Genomic DNA, 15,777 nt, shown 5'->3' on the forward strand with positions numbered 1-15,777 from the left:
GGAATCCCCCTTAGGGACCAAATTTAGGAGTGACAGTGGAGTGGGAGCTGCTTGGGATGGGGATGGAGGGGATTAGGCAAAGTTATAAACTCAGAATTTAAAGTTCAAGTGCTTATGTTGAAGCACAACTTCTTCCACATCAGAGCTCTTCCTCCAGAATAACCTCCCTCATCCTTGTTTCAGTTTGGGGGTTCCTGGCACCACTGCTCATAAAGAGCATCTTAAGAATGTCCCAGGAAATGTTTGCTACCCCCACTTCTAACATCAATGTGATGTTAGAAGTGAGGATAGCAAACATTTCTGCTCACTAGTAATTATAAAAACGTGTATCAGCACATCACTGGAGTGAAATCCTCCAGGACCAGTGTTGTTTATGGGCATTTATTCCAAGCACAGGAACCACAGGAGTGTGCTTGGCCTGTCATTCCCACACTGTTCCATGCTTCAAAAGGGAGTGGACACTTGTGTTAAAACAGAAGGCCCCTCACACTGCAGCATGATGTCAGCAATTCAGCTCCTTGGAGCATGTTATTGTTTGAAACAGAGGTCTCCACACTTTCACATTGGTTATAAAATACTTAGTGCTGCTGGACTGGAAGGAAAATGTCATACATCTGCAAACAATTAGAAGGAGCTGGACTTCATATTTGATTTACTAAACAATAAAACAAGCTTAAGTGTGACTATATCTGTAAGTTACACTCCCTAGGAGCCTCGAGCAGTTATCATAGCAAAGTCTTTTAACCATAATTAAATAAATCCGCAGCGGGACCATTGCTGATCAAGATTATCTTTTATAAGATATTTTCAGCAGTGAAAAGCATGAAGATCATGGAGCTGAATGCATGCTTTAAGTGCTCCAAAACTCTTTTATCCTTCATTTCAAGCACACTGTCCACTACCCTTTTTCCAGCTGGAATACATTCAATACATTTCAGCTTTCAAACACTAATATTTCCATGCTTTCTGCATTTAGATTGAAATGTTGGCACAAGGAAATGAGTAGCTTGATGCAGTCAAGCCCAAGATTTCACCACAGTTTGCCTGCTGGTTAAAACTTCTGGTACTGTAACAACACTTGTTGTTGTTATAAATTAACCAAAGATTTGGTAATTTAATAGAAATACTTAGTTGCAAGTTCCAGGAAGCCAGAGCATGGAGTAAAGTAATAGTAATCTATCACCACCAATTTCTCCTCAACAAAACAGAAACCTTAACCAGTTGTCAGTCTCTCAGTTACACCTAACCCTCAACCTTTGTTTGGAGCACAAAGTATGGGTACTAAATGCTGTCAAACTGCCATACTGTATCCCAAATTTATACATCTAAAGCCAGCATAGCAAAAGGGATAGTCATGTTTTGACATTTTCTAGCATGACTTGCATTTGTTATCAAAATAAAAATGTTATGTGCTGAAGTTGGAACAGTTTATTACAGTTCACCAGTGAAGAGTAGTGCCAGGAGCATCACCTGAAGGAGAGAGTACCAGGCCAAACCCAGCAGCTCTGCTCCTGGTTTTGCTGCTGCTTTGCCAAGTTAAACTAAGGAAAAAGCCAATTTGCCATTTAAGGAAAATTTGGATTTTCCCTTGATGACCCCCAGTGAACGCCCAGGGTTAAGGAGATGTGACCTCCTGTGGTAGGTTCTGTACTTGACATTCTTGAATCAGAGTGACAGAAATGTTGGACATGAGCAGATAAGCCAGAAATGCAACTCTGAGGCTTTGCCTACAAAAATAACTCCTCCAGCCTCCATGATGATTACTGTGGTCCAGAATGACAGGGAATTTACTTACTAGTGATAAATAATGTCCTGTGTACATGAATACCAGGGAGAAGGAAACTACCACAGTGTATTACAGCCTGCCCTGATTACAGTCCCTAAAGTACTATTTTATGTGATTATACTGCTACAGGCCACAAAGTGGAAAAGATGAACCATGGGGTCAAGTTTTGCCCTCTCCTTGCACGGGTGTCCCTCCAATGTGCTTGAAAAGCAAGTTTGTGAGCAAGGGCTAGAATATATTTCTATGAAAGAAAACAAAACAATGGCCAAAACATTTGTTACTTCAGCAAGTAGAAGAGTAAACTGTTTATATAAAATAATAAATGAAACAGTCTTAGTTTACAGAAGTGCTTGTGAGGCTGGTTCCTGAATGCATACAATTAACATTGCTAATGCCCTGAGAATTTTTGGCACTGTGTGTGGTGTATGTACACTCAGATGAAAACTCTTCATTGCCATAGTTTCCAAGAGTGCCCAGGCCAGCACTGGAAGTAAAGTGGCAGGGTCTGCCTAGGGCTACTTCCACAGAGATCAGAAGAGCATGGGCTGTTCAGAAGTTGGTACTGCTGGAGGAATATTCCTTATCCACAATACAAATACAGGACCCTTCTGCACTGCAGCCTGCTCTAAGCAAAAGTTCATCCTGTGGTTATTTTTTGTTCATTCAGCATTCACTTACTGAAAAATACAGAGTTCTGCAAACCCTTCCAAATTGCTTATGCCTTGCTGCATTGCCCGCTCTTTTCAGAGCACTTTCTTTCCTAGACATACTTAACACAACACAAAATGCTTCACTAGAGTAAGTTTTAAGACTTTTTTAGGAGCTACAGACAATGAAATGAATTCAATTTTTTAGCCCAAAAGCAGATGGAACAGACTGTAAACGCTGCAACAAACTTCACATTTTGATGCCTTGAACAACACCAGCGACATTTCCGTGTTTTATTTTTGCATCTTTAAAGGTGCTCACGGAGCACCAGTCCCTTCCAGTCAGTGCAAGGGCTACAGGCTGTCACCCCCCTGGCTCTGTGGTCACCCCCACTGCAACAGCACCGGGGCAGAGCCGTGGCAGGCGGCGGCTTACCTTGGCACACGTTGTGGTCACTTTGCTCATACCCAGCTGCACACTGGATTTGGTGGGTTGGGTTGGGAGGGGCGCGCTGGGGGTCGGCCGGGGTCCGGCGAATGACGCTGTTTCGACCACTTGTGGATTCAGCTGCTGCTTCTTCTCGCTCATTTACAATTATTTGCGCTGTTCTGGGTAGACAGAGGTATCCTCCATAGTGGTTAACACATTTCATCCCACCTTTACATGCATCTGGGACTATTTCACATTCATCAATATCTGTGGTTAGCAACAACACACATGCTTTTAACAGTCGAACCTTCTGCAACAGCCATTAACACAAAGAACACGACGAGACATGCACGCACACCTCCGTGTCCAAAACAGGGGTGTGCAGTGAGAATACTTAAAGAATACCAGTGACAAGTCTGTCTTTGAAAATTATTTACTGTACCTTTGCACCGTTGCCTAACAGGATCCCATTCATAGCCATCTGTGCATTGCTGTGGAGAAAAAAAATAATAATTTGGTTACTTGGGATTCTTTGTTTTGGAAAAACAGTCGAGTGTATTCAGTGAACTCAAAGGGAAATGCAGTACCTTTGTAGGCTAGAAAAATGGCAATTGGTACATCACTGCTGTGCAGGAACAGTAAAACTTGTGGATCTCTTCCCACAAGAATGCTCATAGAGCATTCATAGAGCATTCCCACTTGGAATGCTCTATGAAACACAGAGAGCACCTCGGTCTCAGGAAGTTCCCAAGATATTGTTTGTTGTGAGCAGGCTGGGGAGCAAAGTGACAAAACCATTGCTTTCTCCTTCCCTTGTCCCTGTGTTTTACCATCTCTCCTTGGCTGAATCCTTGGATGATCTTTGGTGTGACCAAGCTGACCAGAATGAAAATCATTTTATGAAAAGCAGCAAGTTTTTCTGAATTTGGATCTCATTCCCTGCCTTCCAACAGGTGAACCTCTTTCATACTCAGACTCTGTTTGCCAGAGGGACCAAGAGGACTCTGTGGCCCTGGACTTCATCCTCTCTCCCATTAGCACTCTAGCAATGGGGGAGGATCCCATGACAGCTGGAAATTCATTCACATGCTTTTTCATCATATGACTCCAGGAACTGCAGTCTAGGAAGGACAATTTATATTGTGAGACACACAATAAACGGTTGGAGTTTATAACAGCAGGACTACTTATTTATACAAGACTTTGCAGAATTCAAACAAGGCTATACTCAGCAGCTATTCATATCAATGCACACCAGCAAGTTCAGGAAAGATTTTAAATAGTCTGCTCTGCATCTTCATTATTCCTCTGCCCAAAAACATTAAATTATCCAGAGGGCAGTAATTTTAGTCGCAGGTCACAGTTACAGAGACTGAGTAACAAAATATCATGGTGCTACCAACTGCAGCAGGAACATTTAAAATATTAAAAGATCATTGAATCAACCAGACTGTGCTGTGTAGGTGCATCTTGGGCTGCTCAGGGTACTACTTTAATGGCCCCATACAAAAAAGGAATGGAGTTGACTAATGTAATTAGTCACAGTCAAGCAAGCTAAATCTCATTGCAACTCCTCTGCTGCTGAGGGACTTCCAAGTGGCAAACTTGACTTTCTGATGCAAAGATCCACTTGTTGCAGGTCCTATCCTCAAGTTATTTTAAGAGATGGACTCTGACTCAGCAGGAGGATTGAAAATATTTTCTTCTCTTGCAGGTGACACCAGTGATTTGTCAAATGTGGCAGTGAGCTGTAGCTTGGAAGGGTTTTTCTCCCCAAGGGGTAAGTGGACACTCTCTAAAGGATTGACTACATGCTGAGTTGACAACTCCAAAGTTACTGTAGCTATGAAAAGGCAAACCCAAAGGAAAACAGCTAATTCATGCATTTACTGAATCACCCAATTCCTGTTAATGCACAACAGAAGTACTGTCTGTTTAACTGCAAGGAGCCAAGTCCATCTATTACTGCAGCCAAAGGCTTTTACAATAGCAAAGGATTTGGCCCTCCATGGATACAATGTGTGCATGAGAAACAGTAGCATCCCAAGAGCAAAATCTCCCAAAGCTGGGGGTTTTTTGTTTCATTTTACATGATCAGCATTTAACCATCACTGAAGCACCTAAGGGCTAAGACCTCCTTGAAAATGGAGCATAGGTGCCCAGCTCACATAGGCTTACAAGAAATGTTCACTTAGTATAAACAGAACTATTGGAAATGCTGCATAATTAAACCCCCCCTCATATAATAACTGTGGGAAAGGAGGAGGCTGGGATCCCTGTTTAGTCCAGATTTTCAAAAGGTACTTACATCTTCAGTTTCCACTTATATACGGAGACTTTAAAACAAAAGTAAATCACAGAAGCCTCTAAATAAAACTACTTCCAGCCTTCAAAACCCTAATGCTTCTAAAGCCCAGTGTTAAAGTATTTTATTACTGACTTCCTGATGCTCACTTGAGGCTTCTTTAAGCCCTGACTTCTACAAGAAGGTCCAACTCTGCAACATTTTCTTGCTTGAGCCATCCCACTGACTTCAGTGGGATTACTTGTATAAGACACAATCCTGGGCTTTGGCTGTGGTTCTCTAACTTTTTGCATGTGTGCAGAATTTTCTGCTTGTGTGGCATTGGGCTGATGTGTGTGCACATATCCAGAGGTCCACCCATATGAAGCAAGTTGCAGGGATTACAACTGTAATCAGATGTGAAAATGCGGGTTTTTCCCCAGCCCAAGCTGGGGTAATTGCCACTCCTTCCATGACATGCATTATGCAAGCCAAGCACTGAACACAAGCAGATTGGAAAGAAAAAGCCTGAAAAAAAAAAGGCCTTTAAATCTCTTAGCCTGCCACTTGGTTGCAAGCAGAACCTATTCCCAGTATTCTTGAACAATTTTATCAAGCCATGCAAAGCCACTGCTCAAAACCAGCTCAGAAAAGAACAGTCCCATGATCACTCCGGGATTCAGATGCTTCATTAAAAGCCCCAAATTTGGAAGTACTTACATTTTGTTAAAAACAGCTTGAAACATCCATAAGAAAACACAAAAGAATGTTTGACCTAATTATCTGTCAAACTCCATATATTTCAAATGAAGGTCCTAGGGACCCTGCCTTTATGAAAATGGATTAAAAATATATTAAAGCCTCCTAATTTTGTTCAGTCCGTACACAGATAAACTTTTCCAAACAAGCAGTTGTAATGCATTTTGCTCAATCTTGTCATCTTGAACTTTTAAACACTCTTTGAGTGCAGGAACAGCTTATTTTATGGTTAATATTCGAACTCAGCGACCTCTGTAGCACATGCTATACATTGGCAAGAAATTCGGTTTTTCTTAAGGGTCATTTAGCAAAGAATCCCCGCAAAGCAGTAATTATCTCCAAGTCCATTAAACCTTACCGTGTACGTTATGGTTTCCTCAGTTTCCTGCGAACGTACTGCAATGAGAACGAACGCAGCCAAGAACATAGCTGTCAACATCGTGAACCTTGAAAGAAAGGAAAAACAAATCAAGCAGGAATGCTTTTAGCGGTCTCCTTTGCTGGCAGCGGCCGCAGCAGCCCCGGGACCGGCTCCTGCCGGGGAGCCCACCCAGCCCCTACCTGGGAGAGGCGGCCCGGCGCTGCCCGCTCGCTCCCGCAAGGAGAGGGTGAGGCTTGGCCGTGCTTCCCAGCCCGGGGGTTTTATCCAGCTGGGAGAGAGGGGCGGAAATAACCAGGCAATGGAGCTTAAAACACCCCAGCGCTCACCGGGAGCAGCGCCGGACAAGGCGCGGGCAGCGGCACTGCCCGCCCGCCGCACGCTTTGGGGCGCAAAAGGAATTTTTCGGTCAAAGCGAGGCGTGGGGGGCACTCCCCACCTGCCGGGCTCTGCCAGGGACCCGCTGGGGCAGAGCCGTGCCCGGGGGCGGCGGGCACGGAGCCCCGGCGCTGCCCGCTCCTACCTGCGGGGCCGGCACGGCGCCGCGCGCGCCCCCTGCCGGCCCCGCGGCAGCGCGCGGGGCAGGTGCGGCCCCGCCGCCATGTTGGGGCCGTGAGGGCAGCCCGTTTAGAGCCTTCGGTGGGTTTGGGTGAGGAGAAGGTGTCCAGGAACCTGGTCACTGGATCTTTATTTAATTCCCCAGTTTTGCTTCTGCGGGTCCTGTGGCACGATAGAGCAGCTCTGTTCTGTTCCTGAGGGGCCGGCGGCCGCAGCCCTGGAGCCGCTCCCTCACGCCGCTCGGGTGCCCCAGCCCCGCGGCGGCTGCGTCCGCGTTGGGATCTTCGAGGAAGAGCGGCACGGCCATCGTTTTGGCGTGTGTCGTGAGTCAACCTTAAGGGTGGGGAAAAAGAGCTTCGAGACTAGCGGGTCTGTCGCTGCAATGTTCTCAATTGCAACCGTAAGCAGATGTGGAAATGAGAATGGAAAACTGGGTTTTTCCTCAGTCCATGCTTTTGTAATTTCCTCTCCTTCCATGACATACATGATGCAAGCCAAGCAGTGAACACAAGCAGGTCTAAAAGAAACTCACAAAAAGGCCTTTAGATCTCTTACCCTTCACTTGGTTGCAAACAGAACTTCCAATATTCTTGCCCTCACATGGAACTTCCAGTATTCTTGCCCTCACGTCCCACATCCACACATTTTTGGACATTTCCATGGGTGGTGACTCCACCACTGCTTTGGGCAGCCCTTCTCAGTGCTTTGCAACTCTTTCCTTGAAATTTTTTTGGTAATATCTAATCTAAACCTCCCCATGAAATTTAAAATAGCAGGACTATTGATGTGTTGTAGCTGTTAAAAATTTGGTAGTTAAAAGCCATGAGGAGCCCTCCACAGGGCAATGCCTGTTCCTCAGACACCACTGAAGTTCAGCAGCCATCACTTCTAAAAACCTTCCCAGGCTATGGAATGCTGTTATTTCCCCACCCAGGGGGAAAGCTCATGGACAGAAGGAAGGATGAGGAGGCTTTGCAGGGGTTTAGAAGCTTTGGTGGGTTTGGGTGAGGAGAAGGTGTCCAGGAACCTGGTCACTGGATCTTTATTTAATTCCCCAGTTTTGCTTCTGGGGGGCCTGTGGCACAGTAGAGGAGTTCTGTTCTGTTCCTGTAGTTCAACAAGAGGTCTCTAGTTTTAAAATAAGTTTTTGCCTCCTTAATGTAGACCTTGAAGGGCCTGGAGAACTGGAAATCTGAAAAAAATGTCTTACTATGCTGCAGACCTTTGGCACTGCTGGCCTAGAGAATGGCTTTCCTATACAACCCCATAATTCTTAACATTAAATTATAGTTGATCTTACATAAAGCATGAGTTCTTTTTTGGACAGCCATACAGTGCTCATTAATTTTGTCTCTGAATCAAATCACTTCTTATCTGTTCTAGAATCAGCCAAGCTGGTAGTTTTAGAATACTTGTAGCTGCAACCATATGTTGCCTATCTTTTATTTTTTAGGTGAGAGGAGGCAGGATTTTCTCTCCCTCATTGCATTTTCTGTGCTTACAGATAAGTGGGACTCCTGAAAATGCACTTACAATCCACACACCTCTCTGGTAAGTAAAGAACAGAAGCAACAACATGGTGTAATGAAGAAAATCTAAGTTGACTACATTATAGGACATTTTGCATGTACTTTTTTGTGCATATTACTTTCATATTTAACAGGCTGTCTTTTTACATGTGTTCTCCTGCTCCAAAATGATTCCTTTAAAGCCTACATTCCATTATTTAGGAATGCAGCTTCCCAGTGTTAGGTTGCCTCTGAGTTGTTCACTTCTGTTGGTGTAAATTGGATTCCTGTTTGTGATGTGGTCCCTCATGTATTTCAAACTTTACTGTTTCTTGCTTATAGAAATAAATGCAGGTGTTTCTAATAACCTAATGAATGCAAAATAACATCATAATTGCTTTTATCTACTTGGCAGCACTACATAGTGAGTATTGAATTGCCATTTGAGTTATGGCATTGTCATCCATGCCACGCAGAGAACAAAATTTAAGTTGTTGGTTCTGGATTAACTAAAAATTTTTAAGTCTTGTCTTAAGCTACCACATAGGAAAACACTGCCTGTATTACAGGACTGCAGTTGGTTTTATTGCCTCTGGAAGGATGTTCTGCAAAGCAGAGAAGAGCAGGAACATAATTTTGGAGGGTGTCTGAGCACTGGCTGAGCAGGGACCCCTTCCCTTGGCTCCAGCCAGAGTTACACATTTACTGCAATGCCTCGTGCTGCCAAGGATGGTTGTCAGTCCTTTAAATGGAGGTAGGAGACTCAGCCCATGGTTTGGTAGTTCAGATGTTCCCTGCTGAGACAACTGGAAGCTTGCCTGGTGTGGGAGAGCAGAACTTAAATGCTTGGAAGTGCTGATGGGAGTGTGAGGTATGTGAACGAGCTGAAGGACAGCTGAGTTACATATCTGGGGTGTCTGAAGATGTCCCTGTGGTCAAACCATCCCTCCTTCCCTGCTGACCACCAGCAGCCTGGCACTGCTGAGGCCAACCCCTGCAACAACTGGAGAAGCCCTGTCAGGCTGGTCCCTAATTTTCCTATTTTTCCTTACTTTTGGCTCCTTGTGAAAATTGTGCACTCTATTCCCTACTGTTTTAGTGAACTCTTTGCCACATCTCAGTTTTTTGCTTTCTTTAAACCCCACAGTTTTCATAAATTCTTCAGCTGAAATGTGTTTACAACTTCAGTGTTCACATTTTTTCTTCCTGGCAGGATGTGTTGCCACCCCCCATTGTCCTCAAAAACCCAAGGATAGGTAGGCTGAAGGAAGACTGTGTGTGGTTAAAATGTCACTGCACTCCCAACTAATTCTGGCTGCTAGAATTGTCCCTGGGGGCAGCAGACAGCTGGACATAATTTAGAGCAGGCTGAGATTGATACTAGAGGCTAGCCCAAAAAGGAGGAAAACAAAATTGCAGTTTAATCTCTTCTACTCCCAGATCTGACCCCCTTTTCCTGTTTCAAACATCACTCCCTAGGACAGAAAATGGAGCAGAAGGAGAATTTAAGCAACTCAAGTTTGTCAGCTCAGGGACCATCGGTGTCAGTTTAAGATGGTTTCTGTCCCTGGCTGTGTCACATGGAGTAACCCTGGAGTTGTCTAAACTCAGAGCTGGAATGGTGGAGATGCTATTTTCATGTTGGACTCACAGGAATTTCAGAACATAAATTATTTTGATAACATGGCAGGCTGCCTTTCTGCCACGCTGCCTGCAAATGTCAAATTTTTTTTTCCATGTTTCAGCTTGGAAGTGACATAATGTTGGTGAAGGATAAACTGTGAAGAATTAGGTGTCTGATTTTTATTGCCGATTAAACATGACAAATGTTAAACTTTTATTTGAGGTAATATTTTACAAGTTTATTTATCTTCAAGGGAGGTATCCTGAGTATATTGTATGTGCCATGAAGTGTTACTGAACTCTAAACTTGATTTGAAAGAAGGTCTGTGTCAGGAAATTACTCTCACTTTTCATAGAAAGGTGACATAGAGGTAAAAATTCACCATATCAGTTTCTTATCACAGGTGTTGAAGTGACAAAAAGTTAATAAGGACCAAAATATCAGTAGCAAGGCACAGAGAACAAATTCTCTCCTTCTGCTTAATCCTCCCATTCAATCTAAACATATATTTATTGTTGTTCTTTGTTTATTGCTTTGCAGTAGAGTTCATAGGTGACAGATGATGCAAACACAGAGAAAACTGACAAAGAAAAGATACGAGAGTTGGATTAGAAAAATCTAGTAGTAGAATTTCAGCCTTTATTTTCTTCAAGTTATCTCCTGTATGAGAGATCTTGTGTGAGTTTTGTTATGCTGAGGCCTCTGGCTAGCTTGGGCAAACCGGTGCTTTCATTTTTAAATGTCTAACAATGCTCTGAGGATATGAAAGTATAATCTTGTTGCCATTTTTTATTTTGATTTTTGCTAAAGATCAAGCCTGTGGTCTGCATACAATTTGTCAAGCATGCAATTTGCTTGTCTGCTGCATTTTATGGGGATGTGATCCTGTGTTTTGTGTGTTTCTGTGGACTCCAGCAGAAATCTGGATGCCCAGATAAGGTGGTGACTATTCCCACTGGAGTCCTTTGTCAGTAAAAAAAACATGAGGGAGAGAGTGAGTGAGTGGGAAAGGCATTTCCCAGAGGTTGTCCATCTTTTTTGTTGGTGCAGTTGTGCAGCCCTAGTAAATTGGGAATTGAAGGGCTTTGGAAAGATGAGTGATTTGCAGATGCAGCTGACAACAGCACAAGAAATGAGGGGGTGATGGTGTGTGGGAAGGATGAGCCCATTTCACTTTCCATGTGTGGTTCATCACCTCTTGCATCTCAGGGAATGAGGATTTTCCAGGACTGCAAATCTCTCCTGGTGATAGGGTTAATGGGTGTTTTCTCAGTGTTTTCAAGGCTGTAACTTTGAGGTCTGTCTTACACAAGTTTAGTGACAACCCCAGAATATCTGTTTTTATGGGTTAACCATACAGGTAAAGACCCTTTGATGTGGTAAGAATTTCAGATATGGCAAATCAGGGCTATAGCTGAAATTGCACTGTGACAATCTGCAATTTAAATATCCCTCCTCTCTTTAGCTTGTATTTCTGACTTCTTCCATTTTTATACTGTGCATTTTTAACTCTTTTCCATTCTCTAGCAGTGATTTTCTTTATCTTTTTTTTTGTCTTTCTCATGCCAGATAAGAGAGACAGCATTCATCAGTGTCAATGCATGGTTTTTGTAGCACTGGAGTTGTCATTTCTTCTCCTTTTTCTTCTGGAAAACCAGCATTGCTGTGCATAGGAGTTGAAGTCTGAGGCTGTACTAGGTTTCAATCAATTTGGTTAAAATGAGAACTTTTTCCCAGAAATATAACCCATCTGAGGAACAGACAGCCTTTCTGATATTCAAAATCCCAGCTTGAATATATACTGTTGTTCTGATTAAACTGTGCCAGTGCAGTTCCTTGCTCTGGCTAAGAGGCAACATAGAAATGCCAGAATTCAAATCCAGCATCACCCAGACTTTGTTTGACACAGCTTTCAACTCTAGTTTTGGCTTCCTGTGAAGCCTTGTGCAGATCATTTAATCTATTTCTTGGTACACTCTCTCTGAAATGAGGAAAAGGTGTGACTCTTGCCCAGGGAGGTGGGGTGGGTGCATTCACTTACCTGTCTAGGATTCCCAAAGACAGCTGATTGCCTTGGATGCTCAGATCCCATCCCAAGTGCAGCAGTTTGGATGCTTGTCTGTGAGGCTGCCTTCAGGCCTGCTGTGGGCACCTCAGCATCCCCTCAGCTGAAAGGAGAACCAGGCAGAACTCATCTACTGCAACTGTAAAACCTCTGTGCCCTCTCTTCATCCTCCCTCCTTGTAGGAAATCCATTTCCCTTCCTCGGTGAGTTCTGGGAAGGGTAAGTGTGTGCTGATATGAATGGAATACCTTTGTATGACCAGCATGGATTTCTGACTAGCAGCTCAACTCCAGCAGCTTGTTCAAGCCCTAGTTTTCATTTTTGCAATTTCCCAGCATTGTGTTTAGCTCCAGATTTTGGGAATTAATTTGAATAATTTAAACTTTCTTAAGAGGATTTAGAGTATTCCTGATGGTCAGAAGGTGCTAAAGACCTTCAAGGCAGACATCCATGTTTAAAACCCTTAGCCCAAAGCTTTCTGCAGAGCCCCGTTCGTGGGCCTAAAGCCGAGTGTGACAGTGCTGTGATCTTTCAGCACAACCAAACTGAGACCTCTCAGAAAAGCTGAGTGTAGGAGAGCCTTAGAGGAACAGATTTGGGAGGCAGAGCTCTTGCTAAGGACCATTTTGCTTTTTACAATTCAGGAACATCAGGATCAGTAGGTATACTAAACAGTAATTTGGTTCCAGAGGCATCTTCTGAGCTTTCTGAATTTTCCTTTCTTTCTCTTTTGAGAAGAAAAGTCAGTAATAGGGGAAAAGCAGGAACATTTCTTGTTTATGTTGTGTGGGGGTGAACTTGGCAAACAACCTGCCTAGTTAACTTATTAATTATTGTCCAGAGACACAACTTTTCTGCTCAATATCTGCATGTTAATACTACAGGATGTATATCTGAGTATTTGAATTCCCTGGAATATTAAGCTTAGTGCTTGTCTTTAAGCTGTCATACAGCAAGCAGAATCCAAATACCAGTGGGGATTTTCCTCTCTATGAGATTGATGGGGTTATCCCCTCACCCCTCTTTGCAGATACCTGTGGTTGAAAGGGATCAAAATTCTGGAAAAGGCTGGAAGATGATACCACGAAAAGCTGGCACAGAAATGCCCATAACCCTGTATGCTCCCAAAATATGCTCTGTAGGAGTTGAACCACATCAGAGAAAAATTCAGTTTTGGGAGTGAGGCAGTGGGAACACCACATCTCCAAGTCATTGAGGTGGAGAGGCTGCAGAACAACCCCAGCATGTCATTTGTGTCATAGTCTAACACGTCACATACTGTATATTCATTTTAAGTCACGTGTAACACAGGGATTCTTCTTTTAATTAATCAATCAGTTCAAGTTCTCATTCTCTGGAAGCCCAAAGCCCTGGCAAATTAATTCCTGCTCATTCACCCATCCCTGTGCTTGAGCTGTTGTAATTTAGAAGTGATAAAGGCCCAAAATAACCTGATGCATACAAAAACCCCCAATCCCCCTCTCCACCCCAGTGCAGAGCAGTTGAGTTCTCTCTCCTGTGTCACTCCAGAAACCCTGGAGCTCCCTTGGCCAACAATAGTCTCAGTGTGTGGGGGGCCATGGGCCTCTTTGGCACCACAGCTGCAGGTCGTAAATGCAGTTCTGGAGATTAAGATATTAAAATGTGCCTCTCTGGGGGCTGCACAGTACAACAAGGCCTGAGGTGTGCCTTGTGTCCCCACGGCAGCCTGGTGGCTCCCAGGGCTGCATGGAGCACTCACCAAGAGCTTCCCATGAGGATTTGTCCTCAGCAGTGGGGTGCTTTGCCATTTCCTCTGCCAGCCAGGGAGTGTTTGCTGCTCCAGGCTCCCACTTCCTGCAGAAGGCTCCACAAGGTTGGTGACAGAGGTCTGCAGAGCAGGAATTCAGTGAACATCAGGCAAAGGAGATGTAGATGCTTGAAGAAAATCATGGATGCTTTGTGCAGACCAGGCTGCAGTTGGAGCACTGCTCTGTCCTTGTGGCTTTCTGTGAATTTATAAAATCCCAGCTAAAAGAGCAAGAGGCATGTGGCAAGAGCCACTTGCATCAGTGCAGAGGAGAGGAACGGATTTACCTACTCATTGTTTTACTAGCACTTACTTCCAGACTTCCTATTTATTACTTTTTATCCCATTTTATGTAGAAAAGGTTTTTGATTTTCAGCTCCCTTACTCTTGGAAAAAAATGCCTTTCTCACTGTAATGTTTGACAGCACTTTAAACAGTGAGCTGTGGTTGAAAAAATTTTGACTTCTAGAGGCAGTACTTAGAATGTGTCAGAGTTTTAGGGCTTGGTCATTTCTGCTCACATTCATCCTTCATTTTTCAGATGTAGACCTCTTAATAGAGCTTTTACCATAGAAATTCCACTTCTGCAAGAAAACACTGGAGCAGAAAAAGCAGAATTGATTGAGCTTAAATCAAAGGAGAGCCCTTGGTTCAACATTTTGTCAGCAAATTGTGGCTGAGTTATTAATTATCTGTCTCAGTTTGTAAGTACCTGGAATCTGTAAATCTTTCAGGAAGGCCTTTAATATACAAATCTCTACATGTTACTGGAGCTCCTGACTGGTATCTGTGAGGAAGCTGTGGACACATGGAAATATGTCATCCTGAAGATGGATGATTTAAGTCTGTTGAAGCAGATTGTTAGATTGTGTGATTGTAAAATAGCTTTTTTGGCACTTGTTTCTGTAGGACTAAGGGTCAGATTCTTTCTCTGCCTTGCACTGGAGATGCATCAAAACTTGTGTGGTCTGACTGCTGTGGGTTGGGAGCCTGTTCCATTTTTGTGGGTAGCTGTGCATGTGGCTTTTGGGGACAGGTCCTGTAGTTGCTGGTAAATTCCTCCTTGCTGCTTTAAAAGGAAGTACACAAAAACAGGAGGTGGCTTTGGCCTCAGGACTGTGGCACTGCAGTTATTAAGAAGGGTCTTTCAGTGTTTTTCCCATGCTTTCCTTCAGTGGATTCAAAAGGACATTAGCTAAAAGCACAAAGAGAAATATAATTTTGTTTCTCTGAAGGCAGAGGATTGAGGAGGGCGTTTGCAACATTCCTTTAGAGCTAATAGTGATTCAAAGTTAACAGTCACATAATATGTATGCAAAACACTTCCATGTAGACAATGTCAGTGGTATCTATCTTTTGGATAGAATGACTCCAGATTCTTCACTCAGCTGACTTTCACCTCCAGCAGGGCTGTCACTATTTAGTAAAAGCCTTCAACAGTGCAGGAGATGTACCTGTGAGGAAGGCACAAAGTGTGGCAAGGTGTGGTATTCAAAATGAGTTTCAAGTGCTGGAACACACTTCATTTAGCATTGGTAGGCAAAGGGGAAGGACAGGATCCTCTCCACTGCAAAACACATCTTTGCTTGGTGTGGATTAACAGTTTCTCACTGTTAGAAATTTGGGATTTTTAGTGTGAATCTTAGGAAGGGAAAAAAGTGCTTCATTTAGTCAGGAGGCCTTCTCTCACTTTACTGCTACCTTTTCAGAATGACTTCCAGTGTCAGGCAAAAATACCATGGAGACGTGGAAGAAAGTGGAGTGGACTTATTTGCAGTAGTCTTTGTTAGAGAAAACCTCCTAATTTTTCTGGAGGAAATGAAGTTCACACACATTTCCTTCACAAAAAGGTAGGGTTGTTTTTTTGTCCACCTTGAGATCTGAATGAAATCTTTATTCCCAGTTGGCAATGTGTGACAAAGCATACCTTTGGTGACAGGCTGCAAAG

At 43.5% G+C, this 15,777-nt stretch overlaps 1 protein-coding gene across 2 annotated transcripts in view; it reads right to left on the minus strand.

Moving 5' to 3' along the window:
• The window catches only part of EFEMP1 (EGF containing fibulin extracellular matrix protein 1), a 44,767-nt gene extending 37,932 nt beyond the window's left edge, over positions 1–6,835 (minus strand). Inside the window, exons 1-4 of one of the 2 annotated variants that reach the window (XM_039717102.1) lie at positions 6,809–6,835; positions 6,265–6,352; positions 3,306–3,354; positions 2,870–3,130 (exon numbers count right to left, since the gene is read on the minus strand). In XM_039717102.1, the coding sequence (XP_039573036.1) occupies positions 2,870–3,130; positions 3,306–3,354; positions 6,265–6,345 (391 nt within the window). In that variant the 5' untranslated portion in view covers positions 6,346–6,352; positions 6,809–6,835. Of the gene's footprint in view, positions 1–2,869; positions 3,131–3,305; positions 3,355–6,264; positions 6,353–6,467; positions 6,611–6,808 lie in introns of those variants that run through there. The other variant, XM_039717103.1, reaches the window with a different exon arrangement.
• Positions 6,836–15,777: the final 8,942 nt, after the last annotated feature.

The sequence above is a fragment of the Passer montanus genome, unplaced genomic scaffold (assembly GCF_014805655.1).
Source record: "Passer montanus isolate IOZ18808 unplaced genomic scaffold, ASM1480565v1 scaffold37, whole genome shotgun sequence".
NCBI classification, from domain to species: Eukaryota; Metazoa; Chordata; class Aves; order Passeriformes; family Passeridae; genus Passer; species Passer montanus.